At 56.2% G+C, this 25,369-nt stretch overlaps 4 protein-coding genes across 7 annotated transcripts; 2 read left to right on the forward strand and 2 right to left on the reverse strand.

Moving 5' to 3' along the window:
• Positions 1-230: 230 nt before the first annotated feature.
• Positions 231-8,871, forward strand: LOC128090099 (butyrophilin subfamily 1 member A1-like). 2 transcript variants are annotated; one of them, XM_052702135.1, is made up of 12 exons: positions 231-503; positions 1,023-1,126; positions 1,245-1,583; positions 4,083-4,364; positions 4,483-4,587; positions 4,777-4,797; positions 5,146-5,163; positions 5,277-5,297; positions 5,386-5,406; positions 5,874-5,906; positions 6,362-7,488; positions 8,556-8,871. In XM_052702135.1, exons 1-11 carry the CDS (start codon positions 391-393, stop codon positions 6,880-6,882), a joined length of 1,578 nt encoding a protein of 525 aa, XP_052558095.1. In that variant the 5' UTR covers positions 231-390; the 3' UTR covers positions 6,883-7,488; positions 8,556-8,871. The 2 variants fall into 2 exon arrangements, with proteins under 2 accessions (XP_052558095.1, XP_052558094.1); XM_052702134.1 differs by having other exon boundaries at positions 232-503; positions 5,143-5,163.
• A 95-nt stretch (positions 8,872-8,966) lies between these two features.
• Positions 8,967-12,732, forward strand: LOC128090091 (platelet glycoprotein Ib alpha chain-like). Its single transcript, XM_052702108.1, is given in 3 exon segments — positions 8,967-9,740; positions 10,242-11,655; positions 11,658-12,732. Coding segments are annotated over 3 exon segments (2,130 nt in total). The 5' UTR covers positions 8,967-9,737; the 3' UTR covers positions 12,371-12,732.
• Positions 12,733-17,232: 4,500 nt separating this feature from the next.
• On the reverse strand, positions 17,233-21,615 carry KLHL33 (kelch like family member 33). 3 transcript variants are annotated; one of them, XM_052702106.1, is made up of 5 exons: positions 21,239-21,615; positions 20,159-20,686; positions 19,006-19,939; positions 18,462-18,632; positions 17,233-18,054 (listed from the first exon to the last, which is right to left on the reverse strand). In XM_052702106.1, exons 2-5 carry the CDS (start codon positions 20,679-20,681, stop codon positions 17,478-17,480), a joined length of 2,205 nt encoding a protein of 734 aa, XP_052558066.1. In that variant the 5' UTR covers positions 20,682-20,686; positions 21,239-21,615; the 3' UTR covers positions 17,233-17,477. The 3 variants fall into 3 exon arrangements, with proteins under 3 accessions (XP_052558066.1, XP_052558067.1, XP_052558065.1); XM_052702107.1 differs by lacking the exon at positions 21,239-21,615 and adding an exon at positions 21,197-21,220; XM_052702105.1 differs by lacking the exon at positions 21,239-21,615 and having other exon boundaries at positions 20,159-21,109.
• A 278-nt stretch (positions 21,616-21,893) lies between these two features.
• NDUFA11 (NADH:ubiquinone oxidoreductase subunit A11) lies at positions 21,894-24,780 on the reverse strand. The gene is made up of 4 exons (XM_052702164.1): positions 24,644-24,780; positions 24,458-24,550; positions 22,922-23,044; positions 21,894-22,084 (listed from the first exon to the last, which is right to left on the reverse strand). The coding sequence occupies exons 1-4, from the start codon at positions 24,723-24,725 to the stop codon at positions 21,972-21,974; spliced, it is 411 nt and encodes a 136-aa protein (XP_052558124.1). The 5' UTR covers positions 24,726-24,780; the 3' UTR covers positions 21,894-21,971.
• Positions 24,781-25,369: the final 589 nt, after the last annotated feature.

Consider the following 25,369-nt stretch of genomic DNA (forward strand, 5'->3'; position numbering starts at 1 on the left):
TTTCCTCCCCCCTTTACAGGCACTTTTTCATGTGCCCAGGAGTGATGCCTTCACCCCAGCTCAGCCCATCCCGTGGAATTTCTACCCCCAGGGTTTGCCCTTCCCACTCTCTTCCCCTGCATGTTCCTCCCTGCCCACATGCTTGACATCATCAGCATCCCTATGAGCTGCAGAAGCCACGCTTCTCGAAGTGATGCACGCCCTATCAGCACAAACGCTTTTATTTTGAGCCGTCGGCTCCGTTCCCCAGTGTGGGCCAGGTCTGTGCCTTTGTGTGCTCCGTGTCCCGCTGCTGTGTGAGCCCCCAGCAACCCCCAAGCAGCAACAGCATTTCCAGAGCAAATCCTCCCGTCAGCAATGCCCAAATACCTCTGTTACTTTCGTTTCTGAATGGAGGAGGTGCAGAAGGAAATGGGCGTCCCGGCTGTGAGATCTCATTCAGCGGTTGCATTTCCTGCTCCCTGCCCTCCACCCCCGCTGGCAGAGAAAGGACTGCACGAGTGGTAAGCTTGGGGCTGGGGGGTGGCTGGCTGCGGTTGTTGTGCTCCTTCCATCCCCATCCCAAAGTGGGGATCATCCCTGTGAGCATCCCCGTTGGGATTGGGCCAGGAGCTTGGACTCACTGCCGTGGGCACTCCGTCAGGTTTCTCGTTGCCATCCTGAATGTTTCCAACTCCTAATTCAGGGCTGCATAAGAGCAGCAAGAATTCCAGATTCAAAGCACAGTGCGTGCTGCTTTGGGCACAAAGCACCCATCTGCTGCAACAGGTTTTAGATTTGTTCTCAACAAAGGACAAGGTACGGCGTCTTCTTTAAGGCAGTGGGAAAGTGGCAAAGTTGGGCTGCTGATGTAAAATCGAGTTCAATCTTGGGGATTCCAACCTTAGGCTGGTTATTATAAAAACTGTGCCAAAAGCAGCAAAATAATCCCTTTAAAAGTACGTCACCCCCCATAATGTTCTGCCACCCTGCTTCTCTTCTCACCTCTCTGCTCTCCCTTCACTTCCCTTCTCCATTCTCAGGGTGGGCTTCGTGAAGACGATGTTTTCTGGCTGCTGCCTCCACTGCCCTATGCTGGCTGCTGTCATTTACAGTGCCATTTTCCACGTTCACAAGCTGCAGTCAGGTATGAGCCCCCATGGCTGTGTTTGCTCTGCCCATGGCGTGGCACAGCACAGGCTTTCAGCACAAGCTTTCAGCACAGGCTTTCAGCCAACTCACAGTGATTTCTTGCTTTCTTCCAGCCCCGTTCAGCGTGCAGGGCCCCCCTGACCCTGTGGCCGTGGCTGTGGGGCAGGACGTGGTGCTGCCATGCCGCCTGTCCCCGGAGCAGAGCACACAGGACATGGAGGTGACGTGGTTTAGGGACCAATTCACGCCCTTCGTGCATCGCTACAGGGATGGCCAGGACCAGTATGGGGACCAGGAGCTTCGATACCAAGGGCGCACGGAAATGCGCCTCGCCAATGGCAGCGTGAGCTTGAGAATCCTCCGCGTCCAGCTGTCTGACAGAGGGAGCTACACCTGCTTTGTTCGCACTGATCAGGGATATGACGAGGCTGCGGTGGAGCTGCAGGTCACAGGTCTGTGGTCTGCGATGCGCCGAACCAAACTGCAACCCATGGAAGGTTCTGAAGCAGACGGGTTCAACACGGCAAAGTGCAAGGTTTTGCATTTGGGCTGGAAGAACCCCAGGCACCCGTAGAGGCTGGGAGGAGTGGGCCTTGAGAGCAGCTCGGCAGAGAAGGACCTGGGGGTCCTGATGGACGAGAGACTGAACGTGAGCCAGCAGTGCGCTCTGGCAGCTCGAAAGGCAAATGGGATCCTGGGCTCCATCAGGAGAGGGGTGGTCAGCAGGGACAGGGAGGTGATCGTCCCTCTCTACTCAGCTCTTGTGAGGCCCCACCTGGAGTCCTGTGTCCAGGTGTGGAGCCCTCAGCACAAGAAAGACATTGAGATTTTGGAAAGGGTCCAGAGGAGGGCGACTGAGATGAGCAGGGGGCTGGAGCACCTCCCCTATGAGGACAGGCTGAGGGAGTTGGGCTTGTTCAGCCTGGAGAAGAGAAGCTGCGGGGTGACCTCATTGCAGCCTATCAATACCTGAAGGGAACCTACACCCAGGAGGGGAGTAAACTCTTCCAAAGGGCTGACAACAGCAGGACTAGGGGAAATGGATCCAAGTTGAAGGAGGGAAGATTTAGGTTGGATGTTATGGGGAAGTTCTTTACAAGGAGAGCAGTCAGGCCCTGGAACGGGCTGCCCAGGGAGGTTGTGGATGCCCCGTCCTTGGACGTGTTCAAGGCCAGGTTGGACGGGGTCCTGGGCAACCTGATCTGAATGTGTGTTTGGTGGCCCTGCTGGGCAGGGGGGTTGGAACTACATGATCCTTGAGGTCCCTTCCAACCCGGGTGATTCTGTGATTTCTGTGATTCTGTGGGTTCGCTCTGCTGGGTGCGAGGCGGATATCTCCTGCTGGCACACGCTGAGAAAAGCAGTGGTTGCATTTTTAAAGATATAACATATAGATATTCATTATCTACAAGAAAATGGGGCAGAATTCTGAGGAATTATGTTGTTCTGCCCTGTTGAGCGTGCATCCTAAAACACGGCGGGGGTCTCTGGTGGTCATCAGATAAAGGCTAACCGTTTTTCTTGATGTGAACTTTCAATCTTTAAAGGGGTTGGGGGGTGTTGTGTTGAGCTGAGGCACCTGTTTCACTTTCCTGTCTTCGATAATGGGGTGTCTACCCTTCTTTCTTATCGTTGTTTGGCGAGTTGTGAGTTTCCACAGCCTCTGCATTCTGTTCTTGAGCTCACTTGTACGCAAGCATCTTGTCCTTCAGCTTGTATCCACTCAAGTTATGTGAAAAAGCTCTTCTCACAGCATGGAAAAGCTGTTCTCATGATTCATCTGCGTCCCTGTCTTCTGTGGGGGGCTCCTCCCAGTACCTCTGATTTGCTTGCTCACAGCCAGCACTCTTCTCTCCACCCCTTCTTCCCACTCTCCTTACACATTCGTCATCCCATTCTTCTATCTCACACTTCATCCCATTCTTCTCTCCCAACCTCCATCCCACCCTTCATCCCATTCTTCTCATCCATCCTTCATCCCATTCCTCTCTCCCAACCTTCATCCTAATCTCACCCATCCTTCATCCGCCCTCCTTCCCCATCTTTCACCCCACTTTTCATCCCGCTCTTCTCTCCCACCTTTTACCCACGCAGTCACCCCACGTGCTTTTCCAGGGAATCCTGGTGGTCCCTTCCAACACAAGCCGTTCTGTGACTCCACAAGGCTGTGACTTTGCTCACCAAGTTGTCCCAGAGAGGTGGAGGTGTCCGCTGCACAGCCACACGTGGCCAATGAGACGTGCTGCCCACAAGACATGGTGTTGAAATTATTTTCTTAATATAAAAATGGGTATAGGAAAAAAAAAAAAAGGCAGTGGGCAATAAAGTAAAATATGCTTTTATATATTAATATCCAGACCTGGGGATTACTTTATAGCAGCCTCCAGGGCAGATGTTTATGGAGAAGACTGGATAAGAACTTGGGTGCTCTCTGTGTGCATAAACACAAAACATCATAGAACAGCTTGTGCTGGGAGGGCCTTAAAGCCCTCCAGAAGAGGAGGCTCAGGGGAGACCTCATTGCTCTCTATAACTACCTGAAGGGAGGTTGTGGTGAGCTGGGGTCGGCCTCTTCTCTCGTGTAACTGGTGATAGGACTGGAGGGAATGGCTTCAAGCTGCACCAGGGGAGATTTAGGCTGGATGTGAGGAAATACTGCTTTTCTGAAAGAGTGGGCAGGCGCTGCAATGGGCTGCCTGGGGGGTGGTGGAGTCACCGACCCTGGAGGTGTTCAAGGAACGTCTGGACTTTGTGTTGAGGGACACGGTTTGGTGAGAGCTATTGGGGACGGGTGGATGGTTGGACTGGGTGATCTTGAGGTCCTTTCCAACCTTGGCGATTCTGTGATTCTGTGATTCGGTTCCACCCCCTGCCACGAGCTGCTTATCCCCCAACCTCGTACCCAGCATCACCCCCTCCCCATAATAACCCACAACCACCGTTTCCTGCAGCCAGTGGCTCAGCCCCGCTCATCGCACTGCAGCGCTACCAGGACGGCGGCATCCGCGTGGCGTGCCGCTCTGCAGGCTGGTTCCCGCAGCCCCAGCTGCTGTGGCGGGACCCCCGTGGGCAGTGGCTGCCCTCCCTCTCTGAAAACCTCACCCAGGATGGCGGTGGCCTCTACACAGCAGAGAGTGTCCTCGTCCTCGCCAGTGGTGACAGCCAGGAGCTGGCCTGCGTGGTCAGGGCTGCGCTGCACAACCAGGAGAAGGAGTCCCTGTTCTCCGTCGCAGGTAAGCGCAGCACGATGCTGCGGGCACAGGCTGTCTTTTCCCTGGAACAGACATAAATCTGCGTCCTGTCACCGCTTGCAGGGTAACCGAAGCCCTACGGGGCTCTTTTATTTTTCAGATCCTTTTTTCCAAAACGCCAGACCGTGGAAGATCGCCCTGAGCCTGGTACTGGTTGCAGTGGTCGCTCTCTCCATCGTTGCTGTTTATCTGCTGAAAATGAAAGGTACAGCCCTGGGCTGGGGCAGGGGCCCCTCTCTGACTCGCTGCTCGGGCTCTGGGGAGGTCTGGGGGGCAGGGACCCCTCTGGGGTCATTTGGACCCACTGCCTTGTGTGGGTTTGGAGCTGCAGATGTAGATAACCAGCGTGGTTTTTTAAACCGCTGATGTTTCTTTCTTCTGTTTTTATTCACAGGAAAGCATGAGAAAAAAATAGGTAAGATCCACTTTGCCACGAATTGGAAAGCTGGAGAATTTCCACTGACTGATTAGACAAGGATAATGATTATCTGATTATCTTAAGGATGGGGTGGTGGAGGCAAAGGGGTACAGAGCAGCCAAGAAAATTAAGGAACTGATTTCTGAAATGACAAAAGGATGAAATTGTGAAATGATGCTGCAATTTTAAGTAAGCTCATGGCACAAGCAAAGAGAGAGCAAGGGTGCTGTATATTGGCAGAGATTTGCTCTGCAAAAGCCCCTTCCTGATAGAGGCGGCAGGTTGGGGTCTCACATTTTGTGTTGCTGTGATGGTAACGAGTTCCTCTGGTTCTCTTTGCAGCAGCACAAGCCGCAGAGCTGCGTAAGTCCCATCCTCTCTGGTAGAATCCCCCTGCACTGCTCCATGCAGCCCTCCAGCTGCCCCCAGTGCCGCGGGTCCATCACTAACGGGGGGTCTTTCTCTTTGCTGCTTAGGAGACCGTGACTCCAAAATTGGTAAGGCTCATTCTACGCAGGCGGCTGTGGGAGAGGTGATGTCCCAGCTGGTGCCCGCTCCCATCTGTGCTCGTTCCTTGTTTTGCAGAGAAACAAGCTGAGGAACTTGGTGAGTACGTTCCTCTTCCTATGTGGGAGATGTTTCAGTTGGTCCGTTTTCCCCTGAGTATTGCATTTACACCCTGGTTTGGGTCTGCTGCTGGGAAATGAAGAGGTGACAGATGCTGAACTCACTTCAGAAGCATTGCCATCCTTTATATTTTAAGTTACTTCCTGTACTTCTTCTATACTAAGAAAAAAAAATGCTTCCTGTTCGCAAAGAAGGCACACACAGACAGTAAGTACACATGTGAGTCAGGCCCAGCAACGGGGCTGCATTTATCAGAACTGCATGGGGCACTTCTCATCACCAGACACCGAAGGCTGGAAGTCACACACCATGAAATGACTTTCACAAACGCACCACCAATCTGGGAAATGTGCAGCACGTGGCCTGTCATCATCCCAGGCAAACTGGTGCCATGGGTGCGTTCGGGTTCTCTCTCATCCGTGTTTGTTTTCTAATGTTTTTTCAAGTGTGGAGAAGATATGCAGCGCCGATTGAAGATGGTAATTGAAGCTCTGCCTTCTGGGGGCTGAGCCCTCTTTGCTTTACCCTCATTTCCCCCTGCCCCCCCTGCAGTGATGCTGGGATGCTCACACTTTGCAGTGCTGTGCTCACGGCCCTGCTTGATGCACGCCCCTCCCCAAGGCACATCTGAGAGCCCTGGGCCCCAGCGAGCAGCGCTGGTCTTGCTCTGGGGATGTGAGGATTTGCTCAGCTGGGAGTTGTGCTGCTGTTCCTCCTCCTGCCTGTGGTTGAAACTAGATGATCTTTGTGGTCCTTTTCAGCCCAGGCCATTCTATGATTCTATGATCCACGATTCTCCTCTCCGCTCTGGGCTCTCTGCAGTTCTTTCTGCTCCTCACGCCAATGCTTTGCACGTCTTCCCGCTTCTTTGCGCCCTTCCCCTTCTTCCCCAGCAGCAGAGCTCTGCCCGACACGTGCCTCCCTCTGCCCACAGCGAAGGTGGTTCTGGATGCAGGCACTGCCCACTGCGACCTGATCCTGGCTGATGATGGCAGGAGTGTGAAGCGCACAGACCGACGCCAGGACGTCCCCAGCCGCCCCGAGCGCTTCGATCCCTGGCGCTGCGTGCTGGGCTGCGAGGGCTTCACGGCGGGGAGGCACTGCTGGGAGGTGGAGGTGGTGCTGGATGGAGGGGGCTGGACTGTGGGCGTCTGTCGAGAAGACGTGAGGAGGAAAGGGGAGATTGAGTTCGGCCCAGAGGAAGGCATCTGGGCCGTGGGGCAGTGGGCAGGGCAGTTCCAGGCACTCACATCTCCGCAGCGCACGCTCCTTCCCGATGTTCACACTCCCACGCGGGTCCGGATCGCTCTGGATTATGAATTGGGCCGGGTGGCGTTCTTCAGCGTGGATGAGGAGATCCCCATCTTCACATTTCCACCGGTGTCATTCCATGGGATAAAAGTCCACCCCTGGCTCTGGCTGGGTCCTGGTACACAGCTCAAAATGTGGCCCTGATGAAGAGGAGGAGGAAAGTGAAGGCGCTGCTGGGATTGATCCCTGCTGCTAAACAACCAGCCTTTATCAGTTGGGATGAATTTGCCATCTCCACCTCCAAAGGTAAATGATGTAACCTCTCTGGACCTCTGCCCAAGGCTGGTTAGGGTTAGGTATATGCTTCATCTGAGGCCAGGCGTGCTGTCACACCAGCTCCTTCACTCATCTGATGTCCAGCAGGCATGGACCTTTCCAAATAAAGGCTTTACCTGTATTGCCAAGTGTGTTTTCAATTCCAGAAATGAATGAGCATACACTTGTATGCAACACAAATAAAGTCTGTTCACGCTCAGCCCAGGAGCACTGAGCCTCACTGCAGAGAAGTCCAAAAGGAACAGCTCAGAGATGCAGCCTGAGCTTGCAGCAAGGTTCTCCAGGTGTTTGCTGGAATACACAAGAAAAAGCCTCCTCTATAGCAGGACCCCTCATGTGAGCACTGCAAGAGGAGCCAGAGCCAAAGTGGGGACACTGAAATCTTCCCCATTCTCCTCCTTTACCTGTGCAGCAGCTTGAGATCCTGCAAGTGGAAAGTGGAGAAGCCACCTGAGGAGCACATCATGATTGCAAGTAAGACGTCCAGCTAAGAGTAGCTTCAGACAGGAGTAACAGGGCAGGTATGGTGGTGGGAGGGCAAGCACTAATGAAGAATGCAGTACTGCAAAATAGCATGCAGGGAAATGCTTCACTGCTACTATGAGTCATTGTTTCTTAATTAGTAAAAACTAATTCAAAGAGAGAGCAGTGACAGTGGTGCAACGCATTCCCTTTTATAAAATGTGGTCCGTTGCAATTAGGCAAACATGTTAGTAAGTAAGATCCGTATTCAGATGGGTTTTCAGCAGTCTCACAGTGACAAAAGGCTGCACAAAACAAAAAGCAAACCCTGCCAGAACTACTGGGTGCTACCGAGAAACACAGCGCCTCCCTGCTACAACTTGACTAACAGTGCATTCGTGTGTATGCACACACACATCGCATACCCACGTGCATTGGTAAAGCTCACCTTTAGATGCTTCAGGCAAATCAGGAGGGGAGAATGAGGCAGAGCTGAGGAGGGTGCGCAGACCACAGCAGCCAGCAGAGGGGAATCGTGGTACTGGAGCCGGCACCGAACTTCCCATGCCGAGGGAGCAGGAGCACTGCAGTGCAGGAGAGGAAATCATGTGCAGTCTTATTCCTGGGGACTGTAAGAGGGGGGAACATCTGATCTCTCCCTTCCTACCCCATGCATTCTGTTGGAAACCACTGCCTCCAACTCCCTCACTGCAAGCTGAACACTAAGGCTGCAATTTGGCTCCTTGATCAATATTGCTAAATCTGGAGCTGGGGGGACTCACAGGCGGGCAGCATCAGTCAGACAAAAATCAAGATTCATTTCAGATATATAAGAATATTTGGGGACAGTTCTGAGAATCAAAACACTTGGACTGTGAATTATAAATAGATTTGAGGAAGAAGTCTTGCTTATGAACACTTTAGGTTGAAGATGTTTGCTTGTTTTCAGAGACAATAAATGTAGGACTACCTAAGCTGGGGGTGAGAATTTGAGAAAGGAATTGCATTTAGCAAATTGAGGGAGGTCATTTCCCCCTCTGCTCCATTCTTATGAGGTTCCACCTGTGCTCCGCTCTAAGGCCCCAGCATAGAAAAGATGTGGATCTGTTGGGGAGAGCCGAGAGGAGGTCATGAAGGTGCTCAGAGGGCTGGAACACCACTCCTATGGAGGACAGCTAAGCTTGTTCAGCCGGGAGGAGAGAAGCTCTGAGGAGAGCTCATGGCTGCAAACCATTCTGTGATTACATTCCATGATTCTGTGGCACCGAGGTCAGGGTCTGCCTGAGCACCGGTTTGCTGGCAGGAGGTGGTAAGACAAACAAAGTGCCTTTGTATCACTTGGGGGTTTTGCTGATGCTTTTTCTCATGGCCTTTATTAAACTCTCACTATCTCAATCCAGGAGTTCTATTCTTCCTGTTCTCTCCTCTCTCCTGCTCTGGGGGTCAGTGGGCAAGCAGTGGGTCCTTAGCTGCTGGCTGGGATTCACCGCTGAGTCCACAGAATGGAGAACCAATGCAAAAACCATCCTGGTCAACATCCGCCCTTGGAGCTTCTGTGTGACCCCACGGCCTGAGCCCTGAAGTGCTCTGTGGTGACCTGGGAGGCAGAGACAGCTTGGCTGTAGGAACTGAGAGCAGGAAGATCTGCCAAGCCCAGCTCCTTCCTCTGCCTCTAATCTCCTTGCCCGCTCTGTGCTGTGGCTTCTCCCAGCAGTGCTAAAGCTGCCTTGCAGTCCAGCACATCCATCCCCTTCTTGCCTGGCAAGTCAGAAAGAAAGGAGCCCTTTTGGACACCACCAACCCTGAGGTCACGCGCAGAATCCAGCTCTCCCCACTTCGCCACCAGGCTGCCGTCCCCAGGTGGGGGGCTGGAAGCCAGGGAGAGCTGCAAAGGAGCTGCTTTGAGGCAGGGCAAGGGGCAGCTCTCAGTGCAAGGGACACGTGTCCCAGGGTTGGAAGTGACCCAGCCTTTGGGGTGCAAAGCCCCTTTGGGGCTGCTCCTGTGCGCAATCCTCACCCCTTTACGGTGCGGAAGCAAGAAATGACGGAGCTGATCTGCACTTGGGTGGAGACTTCTGCAAGGAGCCGTGATGTGGCAGCACAGGGAAAGCAGGAGGTGGTGTGGAAGCAGGGCAGATGAGCTCGGCTTCTCCACAAACCACAGCTTCCCTCCCAGCAGCTGCGGGTGCTGATACAGGGCCTGTCCAGCCTCTGCTGCCAGACGGGAGGCAACGCAGCAGGAGAGCAGACACTGAGGGGTCATGGTGAGCGCAGGGGAGCGGTGGCCCTTGGGTCTGGGTGGTCTGGGTGCTCGGGGTCCATATGCTCTGAGTCTGGGTGCTCGCGCTCTGGCTGCTCGGGCCATGAGCACCTGCGCAGAGGAAGCTCTGGTCCTGCGCTTCATCTCCTGGCCCACGAACACAAGTGTGGCAGAGGGCTCTTGTGGGCAGAAGCGTGTTCAGGGAGCCCCTTCCAGCCCAGGCACAGCTTCCCAGGACCGGGAGCGTGAGGCTGCAGAGACGCCTCTGAGCCCCTGCTTCTGCAGCAGCGAGGCTGGAACGGCCGCCTGGGGGGCAGCAACACGCGGGGCGCCTTCACGCTTTGGAGGAGGGCACGAGGGCAGAGCTGGCGCTTTCCGAGCCTGCTGTCCGCGGGGCTGGGCGGGGCCGGAGGAGGTCGGGGCCGCGGACTCCAGAACGGCCGGCGCAGGAGCGCGGCGGGCCGGGGCCGCACCGCAGGCGCCCGCAGCTCGGCTCTCCCCGCAGGCCGCGCGCTTCCCCGCTCTGCTGCCGCTGATCCTCGCAGCGCTGCCGCCCGCCGCCGCCGCCCCGCCGCCGCCCTGCCCGTGGGAGATGAACAAGGTGAAGGACATCGTGGAGGTGAACTGCACCGGGCGCGATCTCGGCGCGGTGCCCGCCGGCCTGCCCGAGGACACGGGCATCCTGCTGCTCAACGCCAACCGCCTGGAGTCCGTCTCCACCGCCGCCTTCCGGCCGCTGCCCGCCCTGCAGGACCTCGACCTGTCCGACAACGGCCTGCGGGCCGTGCACGCCGAGGACCCGCTGCCCAGCCTGAAGGAGCTGCTGCTGTCCCGCAACGCGCTGCGGGCTCTGCCCGCCCTGCACGTCCTGCCCGCGCTCACCCGCCTGGCCCTGGCTCACAACCAGCTGCGCGCTCTGGCCCCCGCCGCCTTCCGCGCCGTGCCGCGGCTGCGGGACCTGGACCTGCGGGGCAACGCGCTGCAGACGCTCCCCGAGGACGCCTTCGCGGGGCTGCGGGTGCTGGAGGACTTGGATCTGTCGGACAACGCCTTGGAGGAGCTCCCCGCCGGGCTGCTGCAGGACCTGGAGAAGCTGGAGACGCTGTGGCTGTCGGGGAACCGGCTCCGCGCGCTGCCCTCCGGCTTCTTCCCCGAGTGGCACCTTTTCGCCTACGTCTTCCTCACCGACAACCCCTGGCACTGCGACTGCGACCTGCTCTACCTGCGCTCCTGGATCCTCGGCAACGAGGGGAGCGTCTACGAGCCCGAGCGCGGCCTGGGGAAGACGAAGGTGGAGCTGGCCCCGGAGAAGGTGCTGTGCCGCAGCCCCGACGAGCACCAGCACAAGCCCATCGTCCGCTTCAAGCCCAACTGCGGCCACGTGGGGGATGCAGAGGAGGATGAATACGATTACCCTGATGTGGAATGGACCCCCAAAATGCCTCACGGGACCTCCTTGACCCCCACGTATCCACCCAGCTCCAAAGAGCCCAGCACCGCCCCACGCGCTCTTACTCAGCCCGCTCTCACATCCGCCGTTCCTCCCCTCGGCATCCCTGCCGGCCCCGGTCTGACCCCGACTGCTTTCCTTACCACCCCTGCACACACCACGGCTCCCAGCACCGCCCCTCCTGCATCCACCAGTCGCGCCATCACCCCCCCCAGCACTGTGCATCTCTCGCAGCCCCCCAGCACTGCCCCTTTTTACACTGCTCCCCCCAGCACCTCGCACAGCCCCACCATCTCTCCGACGGCTGCTCCCAGCACCAGCAGCCATCGGCAGAGCACCCTCACCACCCATGCTGCCAGCAGCCCTTTCACAACGTTCACCAGAGCATTTTCCACCAGTCCTTCAGCTCTGCCTTCCTCCACCGAGCCAGAGAGCATTTCAATCACCACATCTTCACCTTCTGCTCTGACGTCCCCACACCGGTGGTCCCCAACACCACGCTTTCTGCTCACACCCCTACGCTGTCTGCTCCCCTGGACACCACGCACTTCCCCCGCCCATCTCCTCCGCTTCCCCCTCCCCTGCTCTGCCCGTGCTCCACTCCAGCACAGACTCCATCCGTGCTGCACTCGCAGGCAGCTGTGAAGGGTCTGCACTGGGAGCACTGGGTGCTGAGCCATTGCTGTCTCCTGCGCTGGGTGCTCTACCTGGCCTGCTTGGCTCTGCTGCTCCTGTCTGTGCTGCTTTTAGCTTGCTGCCTGGTGTGGATGTGTGTGACAAAACACAACTCACTGCAGACCCAAGAGGTGCAGCATCCGCTGTTGAGGTTGGGGAATTCAACACAAAGTCATACCACACATCTCTGCGTCTTCCGAAGCCCCCAACAACGCTCCACGTTCTGCACCACCAAGGAAGTAGAGCTGCGCCCTGAAGTTGCCACATCCCACACTTACTGCACGATTAAAGACCTGGGGGTGCAGCGCGGCCCTCCTGCAAAGTCCTTCTGCACCACGAAGGAGCTGTGGATCCACCATGGCCCCCTGAATGCTCCATCCAATCCTTTCCCCACGGAGCTGACAGCCACAACGCTCGGCTCGCTGCGGAGCCCTTCTGCTCGCAGCCTGGACAGGGGAGTCAGGGCCATCGGTGCTGTCAGGGTGAATCTCGGTGCCAACACCTTGTAAATGCTCCTGTGCCTTCAGAGGGGGGACGGGGGGCACGGCTCTGGCTCACGTCTCCTGCTGAACAACAGGAAGATCTGCTTACCGCAGGAAGGGAAGGCAGCCAGCTGCTTGCCCCAGCACTACTCACACTCATGGTGCTAGCTAGATCTGAAATGGTTTCTGGGCTGCTTGGCAGGGGTGGGAGTTGACCTAAACCAGAGCTTGGGGCTGAAATGCCAGGTTTGGGGCAGTGTGGGAAAACAGAGCTGGATTTATCTGCTACGTGCTGACTGCTTCTGCTCAAATGTCACACACGCACATCATGCTTTCAACTCAGAGTTGCTTTATTACTCACAGAATAAATATTCTCTTTGCCTGAATTCCATATGGGAGCTGATTTCATTTCACTAGACCTCTGGTAGTGCTGTCAGAGTACAGCAAATGGCTGTCCTCAATACTTGGAACTGCAGAGAATAGAGCAAACGTCCCTCATGTGCAGCTTCCTGACACAGAGAAGAAGAGCTGAAGGATTTTAGATAGGAAGCACAACATTGGCTTTGGCTTTTGCCCCAAACATTTGATCCTTGTGGAGAGCGCACTGCAGCCACACAGAACCCAGTGAAGAGCTGCACATTTTCTCCACATCTCTTGGGATGTTTTGGAACCACTGGGATTTGGAATGTGGAACCATTGGATTTTTTGGAGCCATTTGGAACTTGGGATTTTCCTGGAATCAATTTGAGCCCCAGCACTGCTCTCACATTCATTTTGCTAGCTAGATCTGAAATGATTTCTGGGCTGCTTGGCAGGGGTGGGATTGTCCTAAACCAGAGTTTGGGGCTGAAATGCCAGGTTTGGGGCAGTGTGGCAAAGCTGAACTGGCTTTGTCCGCTGTCTGCTCAAATGACGCACAGAGATGCATCACACTTTCTCTCAATAAATATTCTCTTTGCACAAATTCCATACGTGGGCTAATGCATTTCATTCAACCTCCACTAGTTCTGGCAGAGTACAGTGAGTGGCAAATTCATATTCAGTACTTGGAACTGCACAGAATAGAGTAAATGGCCACTCATACCCAGCTTCCTTTTGCAGAGAAGAAGAGCTGGAGGATTTTAGATAGGAAGCACAACATTGGCTTTGGCTTTTGCCCCAAACATTTGATCCTTGTGGAGAGCGCACTGCAGCCACACAGAACCCAGTGTAGAGCTGTACATTTTCTCCACATCTCTTGGGATGTTTTGGAACCACTGGGATTTGGAATGTGGAACCATTGGATTTTTTGGAGCCATTTGGAACTTGGGATTTTCCTGGAACCATTTCGAGGTCTCCAAAAATGCAGCAGGGAGCGACTTCTTTGCAGGTCCCTCATCCTGCCTCAGCACCTCGGTGGCATTCCTTACTGTTCCCAGGCATTTCAGGCCCATTTCCAGGTGCCAGCAGCTCTGCAATGGTTGTGATTTGATGGTGTTGGAGCCCAGCTGTAAAACGCTCTTCTTGGCTCCAGGAAAAGAGCCTGGCTGGGAGGGGAGGTCCTGCTGCTGCAGTGAAACTCAGGAGGAGCTGCACTTGTCTGGGGAGCAGGGAAACCCCAAGGGAACGATGAGAAGGGGCTGCTTTGGGGTTGTGGACTCGGCCATCGCTGCAGGCCGCAGAAAGCCATGCCACACCAGCAATGTCTCTGGCTCTGGTGGAAAAGCCCCATTCGTTTCCACACCACACATCCCCAGGAGTGTTAGCTTTGTTCGGGAGATGCTCCAGCGTAATGCACTGCTTTTGATGTGCTCATAGTAAGGGGCCAAGAACAACACCTGTACAACAAGAAATCAGATGCAGAGGAGATGCAGTGGGACCCCATGGCCGCCAGTCCTCATCCTCAGCATCACCACATGTGCTCCTAACGGCCCCGAGCTCCACACTGGGGCAGCTCAGTCCCCTTTCTTTCCACGCACCAGGACAGCATGTGCAAAACCCCAAAATCCTCTCACGTGTGACATGTGAGCACAAAGAGAGCCCCTGGGCACTGCAGTGCTGTGGTTTGAGCAGCGATGGGTGGCAAGGCTCAGTGCGCAGCACTGCATGCTGCAGCGCCCCCAGCACAACCCCCAGGGCTGCTTTGGTGGGGACAGCTGGGCAGCTGCCCTCCTTCTGTCCTCACTGCCCACCACGAGCTCAGGGAAAGGTCAGAGAGGAGGGAACTGCTGCCATCCTCACGAGCGCCGTGGTCCCTCGTCAGCTGCTGAAAGCTGTGCTAATAGGCACCGAGGGATGGGGCCTCGTGATACAGACAGCTGCAGTGCCTATGTTTAGGGGAGAATTGCTGAGGAGGTCACTGAGAAAGGCAGGGGGGCAGTTATGGACCCACGGTGGGATGAGGGAGAGGAGGGGGCTGGGTGGGGAGTGGGGAGAGGGGGAAGAGATGTGCCTGTTTCTCCCTGTCCAACTCTATTTCATGGACAATGGATGAAATCACTTCTCCCCAGCTTGAGTCTGTTTGCTCTGTGGCACTTTGTAGGTGAGCTCCAGTGAGACAACAGGGAACGGCAACACGGGCAGCAAACGAGGAAGAAGGTGAACATCTACAGACAGGTTAAGAGATCATCAAGGTTAAGAAGAGGCTAAATCCATCCAACTGGGAGCCTTGTGGATATTAAAAGAGATGTATCTGAATACTTCTCTTAGCCAGCAGCTGCACTGGAGGAATTGGAGACTTTTCTGGGGAGACAAAAGAGTCGGACATCATAGGCTGATGCTTGAGCAACGGCCACTTGGAACAGCCCAAAAACTACGTTAAGATTAAGGCCTAAAATCATTAAATCTAGATCCAGGTACTGTGCAGTACATTTCAGCAGGTAAATGAAGAAATAGATCAGTCTACAAAATCACTATCACGTGCAGAACAGGTGAAAATACCCATGACAGTAATTGCTCTCTTGTCTTGGTTGCCACAAGTAACTTCTGGGCATTGTCTCCAGGATGCTCAGTTTTATGGCTGTGCTAAGAATAAGGACTAAGAATATCAGGATGTGCAACTGAAAAGATCCTTCAGGGCCATTTCAGATCTGATTGCAACAGGAGCTGGTGGATTTGGGTGGTGAACAAGGGCACAGGAGAACACAGAGCTGTGAGCTTCCCTTCCCTTCCCTTCCCTTCCCTTCCCTTCCCTTCCCTTCCCTTCCCTTCCCTTCCCTTCCCTTCCCTTCCCTTCCCTTCCCTTCCCTTCCCTTCCCTTCCCTTCCCTTCCCTTCCCTTCCCTTCCCTTCCCTTCCCTTCCCTTCCCTTCCCTTCCCTTCCCTTCCCTTCCCCTGTTTCCTTTTCCTTTTCCTTTTTTTCCTTCCTTTTTCTTTCTCCCTCTCTCCCTTCCTTCTTCCTTTCCTCCCCCTTTTTTTGCTCCTGCTACAAATATCTTGTGATCATTGTTGATAAGGGTAGTAGATATGGGTTTTTTTCCCCCACATCCTTCCATAACGTTTTGTCCCCCATTTCCCATGACCCACACTTAACCCACTGCTCTGCCTGCAGGGGCTGCACAGGACATGCAAGGATCCCTCTGTCAGCTGAAGGCCTGGAGACACATTTCTCACATTGCTTGCTATCCCCACCAGGCAGTGAGCCAGAGGGCAGCATGCAGCACAGGGCAGAGCGTTTCCTCCTGGCTTTGTTTCCAGCCTGCCATTCCCAGCCACGAAATGTCAGAAATACACGGAAATGTCAGATTGCTGCTGCAGAGCTTTGTTCTTAGCACCGTAACTCAGGCCTTGCAGTGCTCTGACGGGATGATTTGGACCCGTGATGTTTCTCATTTCTCACGTTCTTTCACCTGCAAGATTCAGCAAGGGGCTGCAGTTTTCCCCGGGTGTCATCTCCCATGTAAGCAGGTGATTTTGATCTCAGACGTATCCCTGTAATACAGATGTACATCCCGATCACTGCGGCCAATGCAGCCACGTTCCATCCCCTCTCCCACAAGCCTCCTCTATTCTCAAACAGCAGAACTGGTGGGCAGCCCTCCTGCTCAGAGAACTCTCTTCAATCTGCTTTTGGAGTTTCCCAGATTGCTCTGATGCCCCTGGGACCCACCAGGCTCTTTCCACACCTGCTGAGGGTGGTGAAGTCCTTGCATGTCGCTCTCTGCCATCGTTGAGAGGTCCTACAGATAGAAGGAGGCTTTTGGTGACTTGACAAAAATGTGGTTTTAAAAAAGCCCAACAGGTCAGCGAGGGAACAACAGCTTGGTCTTCAGCACCTGGAAAAATCCCAGAGCAAGACCTCCCAGAGCACATTTCTGGGTGTTAAGTGGACAAGTTGATTTGGAGCAGACCGTGGATTTGTCAAGGCTATGAAATACCTCATCAACTTGTTGGCTCTCTCCCAAAGCGCGATTGGATCTGTGGGGAAAGGAAAAACAGTGGATGCTGTTCACCCCCAAACCTCCAGCTGCTATAAGAACGCTCAGCCCTCCCCTGCCTGTTCCAGAACCCTTTTCCCTCCCCTTGTGGGGTGTCACTGATACCCCACAAGAACTCCCCAGGGTTCCCCCACATCTCCATGTACCCTTTGGGAAACTCCAGGAAGCCAAGACCTCTGAGGATCCTCCCCAGTCTGACCTCCCATCTACCCCAAAACCTTGGCACTCCAGGACTCTCCTTTTCCCTCATGATCCCCCACGAACTCCAAGACGGCTGTCGATCCCAGGCCCAATGAACATAGGCACCCAGAGCCCTTATGTCCCCCCCTGTGGACTCCAGAATGCAGGCAGCCCTGGTCCCCACCATCACCCATCCAGGACACTCAGCTCTCCAGTCTTTGCTCTCCTGTCACTTGTGAGAGAACCATCCGAACGTCTGGGTTCCCCAGCAGAACAAAAGAGACCCAGACAGGCATTTCAGGAGCCTCTTTTATTCAGTACAAGGATGTGGGGGAACTGGGAGATCCTCAGCTCCCACTGCAGGGCTTGGGGTGGCGGGGCGACATCGTGAGCATTCCTGAAGGTACATGTGGTGGTGTGCAGTGTGGTCTTTGTGCCCCACAGTGCAGGGGACTCCGTGGGGAGGAACCTGGGGAAAATTTTGCCCCACAGAGGTGCCCACTGGATGCCCAGTATGGAGTACAGAGCTTTGAATGACCCCTAAGTGTTACAGAGGGCATCAGGTGATCTCGAGGAGTCCTCGAGGCAATTGGGGCCACGTAGTGCTGGGGGCACAGTGAGGACACACACCTGGAGGTCAGTATAGGCATGGGGCAAAGTGCCCCGGGTGATCCAGCGCCGGGCACCGGGCTGGTAGGCATGGATCAGGTGGGTGTCCCGGTACGTTTCATGGCTGTACCCTCCAAGAACAAGCAGCTCTCCTCCCAGCACAGCTGCACCCCCCACTACATGGGCATGGGGCAAAGGGCTGAGGAGGACCCAGATATCTAGCTTGGGGCTGTAGACTTCAAAGGCCAGCTGGTCCCTGTAGCCAGTCTGCCCGTCCCGCTGGCACAGCCCCCCGGCCACATAGAGCTGCCCACCCGCCTCCTCCATGATGTGGCCAGCTCTCTGGCCATTCATAGGGGCCAGGAGTGTGGCTGGTGCACCTGGGATGTAGCGCAGAAGGGCTGTCTGGCACTGGTACGCCTCATCACACCCCCCTGACACATAGAGGGCACCATCCAGGGCACACGCTGCGTGTCCACACAGAGCCATTGGCAGGGACTGGCACCTCCTGGGGGAGAAAAGAGAGAGGGGTGAAGAGCAGGTAAAGCAGGGCAACCCCACGGCGACTGCCTGCCCAGCAGACCCCTGCTGGCACCAGCCATGGATCCACTGAGCACTCAGCAGGCTACACCCAGTGAGCCCCAGTAGAACCCCCCAGTGGGAGCACTGGCCAACACCCAATGGATCACCCAAGAAACAGCTGGAAGACATTTAAGTGATTCCTCTCATTAGCAGAGCCAACAGACCCTCACGAATACAACCAGCCAACTCATTCACTACCCAGCAGGCATCACAGCCCAACTGCGACTCCTGTTCTGGAGTGTCAGCAGCACAAAGAGCACTCATGGGGACCATGACCAATGCCAGGGGCTGCTACAGCAGGAGAAAGCAGGTATCCAAGTGGAGAGGTCTCACCTCCAGGTGTCAGAGGCCACGTTGTAACACTCCACAGTGTCCGTGCAGTAGAGATCACCCGAGCTGCCCCCCAGGGCATAGATGGAGCCATCAAGCGCCACAGCAGCAAAGTAGCTTCGCCCGCAGGTCATGCTGGCCAGGCGCTCCCAGGAATTGTCCATGGGCTGATACCTGGGGTTGAGGGGGAAAGGGAGCAAGAGGCTAGCTGCTATCACAGTGCCACGAGGTGATGTCAGCACTGCTGAGAGCAACAACCCACCCACAGGCAGCCAATTGTTCAATGCCCCGGGGCTCCACCGTCCCCTTGCACAGGAATATCTTTTTCTTGGCAACACCAATGCCATAACGGCAGCCCCAGGAGGGGCCCTCCCTGCCCAATCCCCTACAAACCCCACAGCACTGCAGGGCAGGAGGCTCCACAGGGGCACAGACACCCCAGGCCAGCAGACAACCGGAGCATCTCGAGCCACATGCAGCAGCTCCCCAGGTCCTTGCAGCAGCTCTCCCTGCCCCAGTACTTCCTCCAGCCCCACGCAGCCCTCACCTGTAGACACTGGCCAGGGTGTCACGGATCCCGTAGTAGCGCTTTCCACCCAGGACGTAGAGGGTGTTTCCTACCACAGCCACAGCATGGCGAAAGCGCGGACCGTCAGGAAAGTTCCCCAATGCCCTCCACTCCACGTGCTTCACCAGCCCCACAGCGCTGAGGTAGCGGTGGGCAAACCAGAGGTTCCTGCTGGGCTTCCGGGCAGCCATGTTCGGCGTCAGTTTGTCTCCTCCACAAACCACCAGCACCTCTTGCAAGGAGCGCACCCGGCACGGCAGCTGGACCATGGGGGACAAACTCTCAACCACCAGCTGGCGGAGGAGCCCTGGGTCCACCACCCCCGCCGTCACCGATGGGATCTTCTTCAGCTCCTGGCCGGACATGAGGGCAAAGCGAACGGACGACAGAACTTCCTTGGTTAGGTCCTCTTTGCCATCTCCATTGGCCTTCAGCCACCGGGATGCCGCTTCCAAAGCCTCCAGTTCGTGGAGGACGTTAAGACCGTCAGAGCGGAGGAGGCGGATCAGAAGGTGGGCAGGAAGATCCAGGAAGGTTGGAGTGGCCACTACGGTAGGGAAGGTGGCCAAGATGTAGTCCTCCGCTGTGCGGCTCACCTGGACCAGCCCGTAAGCCACCGCAAAGGCCAGCACGTCCAGGCCGATTTCTGGGGTCAGGCCGTGGGTGAAAACATCCAGGCAGAGGGTGAGGAGCCCCCAGGCCTGGTAGCGCAGGGAGGTCTCGGCTGCCTCCAGGACCGTGGACCACGGCCCGACCACGGCTCCCGTGTAGGCGAAGGAGAGGAGGAGGCGCAGCTCCGCGGGGGTCAGTCCTGTGCTCAGCGGGGCTGTGGGGTCGTGGGTCGACTCCCGCATGGGGCAAGTGAAGAGAGCCCGGAAGAAGTCACAGGAGCAGCTCAGGGCCAGCCGCTGAACTAGGAGAAAGGAGGAAAAAGGATGGGAGCTGCAGGAGGACCCGGTGCCTAAGTGACCTTCAGACACTGATCCCCCCCCTCCATCCCCACAGGACCAGCGCAGGACACCTCCTGCTCCATCCCTGCTTGGAAGCACTGCCCCTCTGTCCCCCTTTTTCCCCCCCAAGGGACCCAACACACACCATTCCCACTCCTCCAAGGGACCCCCGCCCAGCTCACCTGGGATGACCTCATCCCCTGCCTGCAGCTGGAGGTCACAGCCCAGGCCGCTGGCGTGCAGCTGCTCCATGGCTCTTAATGTCTCCCACTGCTCCTCCAGGGCCTCAGGACCCCCTTCTTGGTGGTCGCTCTCTGTCCGGGATGCGCAGGCAGCCACCACCCGTGGAGCCCCCAGGACACGAGCGGTCTCTTCCACCTCCCTCTCCCTGCCGTGGGGCACAGTTCCCTCATAGGCAAAGGCCAGGAGGGCCCGCCAGCCCCACAGTGTGGCCCCTGGTGGCAGGGGGACATGAGATGGGGGTCCCCGGCGCATCTCTCGGGTCTTGTCCTCCAGGAAACACAGGAAGAAGGAGCTGACAGAGGCTAAGACCACAGCGTGAGCCACGTCACCCTCGGGGCCCACGGCCACATCCACCAGCTGTCCCGCAGTGCGGAGGTCATTGGCCGTGGTCAGGAAGTGTCTGGCGTGGGCCCCGTCCCGCAGGTGCCACTGGGCTGGGGCCGGCCCCTCTGTGACCCACATCTTGCCTGTGGGAACACGTGGAGTGAGGTCAGGTTGCCATCCCCACAGCCAGGTTGTCCTGGGTGCTGCTGTTGGCACTGCCCGACGGCAAAAGACACCGGATCCATTGCCAAGGGCTCGAGACCACCACACTCTGCTGCTGCCCCGCAGCTGCATTTGATGCCTCTTGCCAAGACAGATGAGACCTGCGGGCTTTTCCCGTTCCTTAGCTGAGCTGGATGCCCCCCACCTGCCTCAGTGCTCAACCCTTTGCTGCACAGCACGGGATGAAATCATAGGCACACAGCCAATCCGCCTGAAAGCCACAGCCCCACAGCCCAGCGTCCCACATCATCCCTTCCCCCCATCTGCTGCCCCACGCTCACAACCACCTCTGCTCCACCACCACCACCGCCAGCCCAGCTCCCCACAGAGCCACCATTCCATCCCATTGGTGCCACGCACCACGCATGGCGGTCGCTCGCCCCGCTCCGTGCCCCATCCCCGTCCCCATCAGCGCTTGCAGCCCCACACACTGCGCAGCGCTGTGTCCTCCGTGTGCCGCGCGCTCATCCCACCTTATTGCCCGCTGCAGCTCTGGGACGCTCCTGTGACCCCCCAGGAATGTGTGTGGGTAATTATAGCCCAGCCTGGACACGTGGCTGTGGCACCGGAGCTGGGACAGGCCTGCAGGGAGGGCCGTGACCCCGGTGCCCCGGACGGGGCGGTCAGACAGCAGGGTTCCCTGAGGACGGCGGTGGGAGGACAGCGCTGGGATTTTTCCCTTGGGCCGGAGGGTGCAGGCAGTGCCAGAACCCCACGCCGTCCCATCCCCGCTGCCTCCCGGCCCCACAACCCTATTTCCCCATCTCCAAGAACTCATATCCCCATCCCAAACTTCCCTTTATCCTCGTATTCCCACATCTGGCTGAATTTTGTGTCCCCAAAAGCTACCGTTTCCAGTGATCAATCCCAACTACAAGATCTTCTTCTTTCTCTTTATACCTAGGCACAATTTCCCGTTCTGTAACCCCTGCTTATCACCTTCCATGCTTTCACCCTGCACCTGAACAATTCTTCTTAACCACAAACTTATGAAAACATCCCATCGCCTCTTCAGGATTCCCTTCTCCAGGACGAACCTCAGCGCACTCAGCCTCCCCTGACGCCTCCTGCCTGCATCCCAGCTCAATCCTATCAACACGGGATGATGTGCACACTGCTGACAGCCCATTTGACAGTATTTTTTATTACACAGCGTTTCATTACACACAGCACTCAAGATCCAGCTTGCAGGGTGGAATGGGACATTTACAGCTTGGGAGGCCCCGTTAGCCTCCAGCCTTCCTTATTTCCTATCTTCATTAATGCAGCAGTAGCTCCAAAGCCCAAACAAGCGACGGTTCCGGTCATGTAACTGTGAGCTGGAAAAAAACAAGCAGTAAGAAGGATCTCTTAGAAACAGAGCAGATCAGGATGGACTCCACGCGTTCCCTGACCATAAGCACCATTGGTTGTCTACAGAAATCAGAAGATTTCTTTCCAAGTCCTCTCTCATGCTTTCTGCCCACAATTTGGGACATAACCATCCATAACCCATTGCCCCTATTTGTTATACAGGGAAACCCTAATTGCTTACCTCAGCGACCACAACAATCACCGCTTCGAACTCTCAGCTCAGCAACCAGGGAAAGAGAAACCTGATTTTACCACAATTGGAACTTAAAAATAAAATCTCATCCTTTACCACTGAGTCTGCAAATGCCTGCAGAAAGCAGAGCTGTATCAGTGTCTGCAGGACTTAATCTAGCCTGGAAACGTCATGGGAGCGACAGCTGAAAGACACGGCCTGGCCCTCAGATTGCAAGAGGAACTCACAGCATTGAATGTGACAGATTGCATTTTCCACGTATAATAAATCACATTTGTTGCCAAGATGACACAGATTGCCACAACAACATTTGTAATATCCCGCCATTTCAAATTATCAGCAGTTATAATGGGCAGTGCTGGCTCAGCTCTGTCCTCTGCTGTAAATCTCCTCCATGTCAGCCCCGGTCTCCCCCTGCAGCACTATTTATTGAGCAGAGCTCTACCACAGAGCATCAGCAAAACGAAATGGAATTCACACACAGAGATGAAGAGATTAAGCCACCAGATCAGCCTGACACCGCGGTGCTTTTACTGCCTTCCCTAAGAAAGGTTCAGGACTACAGAGCAGGCTCGTTTTGTCGCCCACTCCAGGCACCACCCACATTTACCTCTGGCTCCTACGAGAGCTCCTGTGGTGCAGCCCCCAATGAAATAGTCCAAGGGGCTCTCGGGCTCCTCCCGCACCTGGGCACTGAGGCAGGTGGTCACCCCGAACACGGCGCCCAGCGTGGCTGCGAACAGAAGGCAGAGAAACTCAGCAAAAGCTCTGGGCAGCCTGGGCTGTGGTTGGCCCTGCACAAACCCAGGCCGTGATTCTCTTCAGGCAAAGCGCGCTGCTGGGAGGCACGGAGCCACAAGCAGATCCTCTGGGAAGAAAGAAGAAAACGAAGCCGCTCTGGTTTACCACATGGATTTCTGATGAGAGATGTGACACAGGCGCCATCTCCAGAGCCCAATTCACCTTTCTTGGGAACAACACCGACCCAGAAACGTCCACAATGAAGTCTATACAATAACAGATAAACTACAAGCCCGTGTTACAAAGCTCTGCAGTTTTCCAGCACGAAATGTGATTATGCTGAGCTAAAAAGAGCACTCAGGAAACAGAGCCCTTGGACCACAGCCCCTCAGCTCCCTGCTTTCTCTGCTCTGGAGAAAGGAAAAACCCCACAGGGATTCAGCTGCTCAGGCTCTGCCTCCCCAGCATGCAGCTATCCTCAGATGTGACACAGTAGGAGGACTCAGTGTGCTGGTTTGGGATTACAAGGTTTATCCAAGCAATAATTGGTGATGTGATCTGGGCCGTTACAATGAGCTCAAATCACTACTGAAGAGCTGTGCAGGCACCTGCAGACCTGGGTCACGTGCAGATGGGCTTCTGGTTCAGTGCAGAGCTGCTGGGGGAGAGACAGAGGTGGCACAGGCATTGAATGAGACTGAAAACTGAGGTGAGTTTGATGAAAACTGTGTGTGCCAGGGGCTGAGGGCTCCACCGTGCAGCTGAACAGCCCTTGGGTCGCTGCTTCATCCTCCAGCATCCTCGCCCTTGCAGGCTACAATAACTACATTGCTTCTTCTTGGCAAGAAGCAGCCAATGAACAATGAGGACAAACACTGATTTTCCTTTTGCTGTCACAAGCAGTCTTTGCTCTTCAAAACATCATTTGTGTGTGATGCCTAACTGACATGAAGTAGAGAAGCAAGGTACGTTTGCTTCCATTATGCTTTTGTCCAGCAGCAGGACACACAGACGTGTATGTAAGCACAGCAGTACATGTGAGCACTGAACACACGCACCTTCTCCTCCAGGCTGCACAAAAAGCATCCTTCAACACAGCACACAGCCCATGTCCTCATCCCGGTTCTGCAGCACTCAGCACAGGACGCTCCTTCCGCCGTGTTGGGGCCTCAGGCACTGAAAGCAGCAGCTTCGAACGCTGCCACGGCCGCTATGCAGCGCTCCGGAGGCGCACGGAAAGGCGTCCAAAGGGGACGTGGCTGCGGCAGGGCCGGGAGGAGGGGAAGGGCTGTGAATTACGGGAGGGGACACCGGGGGAACGGAAACGGGACCGCGGAGGGGCGCGGAGCCGCGCGGGGGCGGACGGCCTCTGGGGCACGCGCTGGGGTCGCCGCAGCCGGCTTACCCATGGTCACGGTGTCCGACGCCGCCATCTGCAGCGCGGCGAGCGCGGAGCCGGGCCGGAGCAGGATGATGCGGTACGCCGAGCCGAGCAGGCCTGCAAGCAGAGCGGGGCCGTCAGCGGGAGCGGGGCCGTGCGGGACCGCCGCCCGCCGCCCCCCGGCCCTGAGCGGCTCTCAGCGGCCCTCACCGGCGGCGGCGCCCACCCGCGCGGTCAGCCAGGTGCGCTGCGGGCACTGCTCGCCCTCGGGGCCGTCCCAGTACCCCGCCATGCCGCCGCAAGGGCACGGGCACGGCCGCGCTCTCGCGAGATGATCGCGGCGAGACTCTCGCGAGATCGAAACGCGCCTCACGCGAGATCGGCGCCCGCCGGGTCGGTGCTCCCCCCACGTGCTGCCGTGGCGCCGTGCCGCTGCTGCGCGGGGCGGCTCCTCATCGCCGCAACGAGCGCGGGGCGTGCGGGCAGCTGGAGGAAGTAATGAGGAGAGGCGCGGAGTGGTTGTGCGATGTTGGTCCGGGCTGGTTTGTTTAGCCGCAGGGTCGGTGTGTTGGGGCAAGGACCGATGTGTTCGTTCAGCAAAAGGAATCAATGAGTGCCTGCTCTGAAACTTTCCATTTCCACTTCGGTGCACAAGCAGCCTTGTTTCGTCGTAATCCTGCTTCACATGAAGCACTGAGCTCACACGAACTGTCCTTATCTCGGCATCCACCAGCTGCTTCGTGCTCGGATTTCACATCCGTTGCTTTGGAAGTTGCTCAGTGTGGCCTCACAAGCAATGGAGGTTTGCCAAATGGGGGAGAAACAGCTCCAAGTCGGCCAGAAGTCACCATGATGGAGCAAGTAATGGAAAAGTGGGGATAAAGTAAGTGGGCGTACGACCACCCTAAAATCAACCACACTTGCCCTGAGGAGCAT

Source organism: Tympanuchus pallidicinctus, unplaced genomic scaffold, assembly GCF_026119805.1.
Source record: "Tympanuchus pallidicinctus isolate F22 unplaced genomic scaffold, pur_lepc_1.0 scaffold43, whole genome shotgun sequence".
In the NCBI taxonomy this organism is placed as follows: Eukaryota; Metazoa; Chordata; class Aves; order Galliformes; family Phasianidae; genus Tympanuchus; species Tympanuchus pallidicinctus.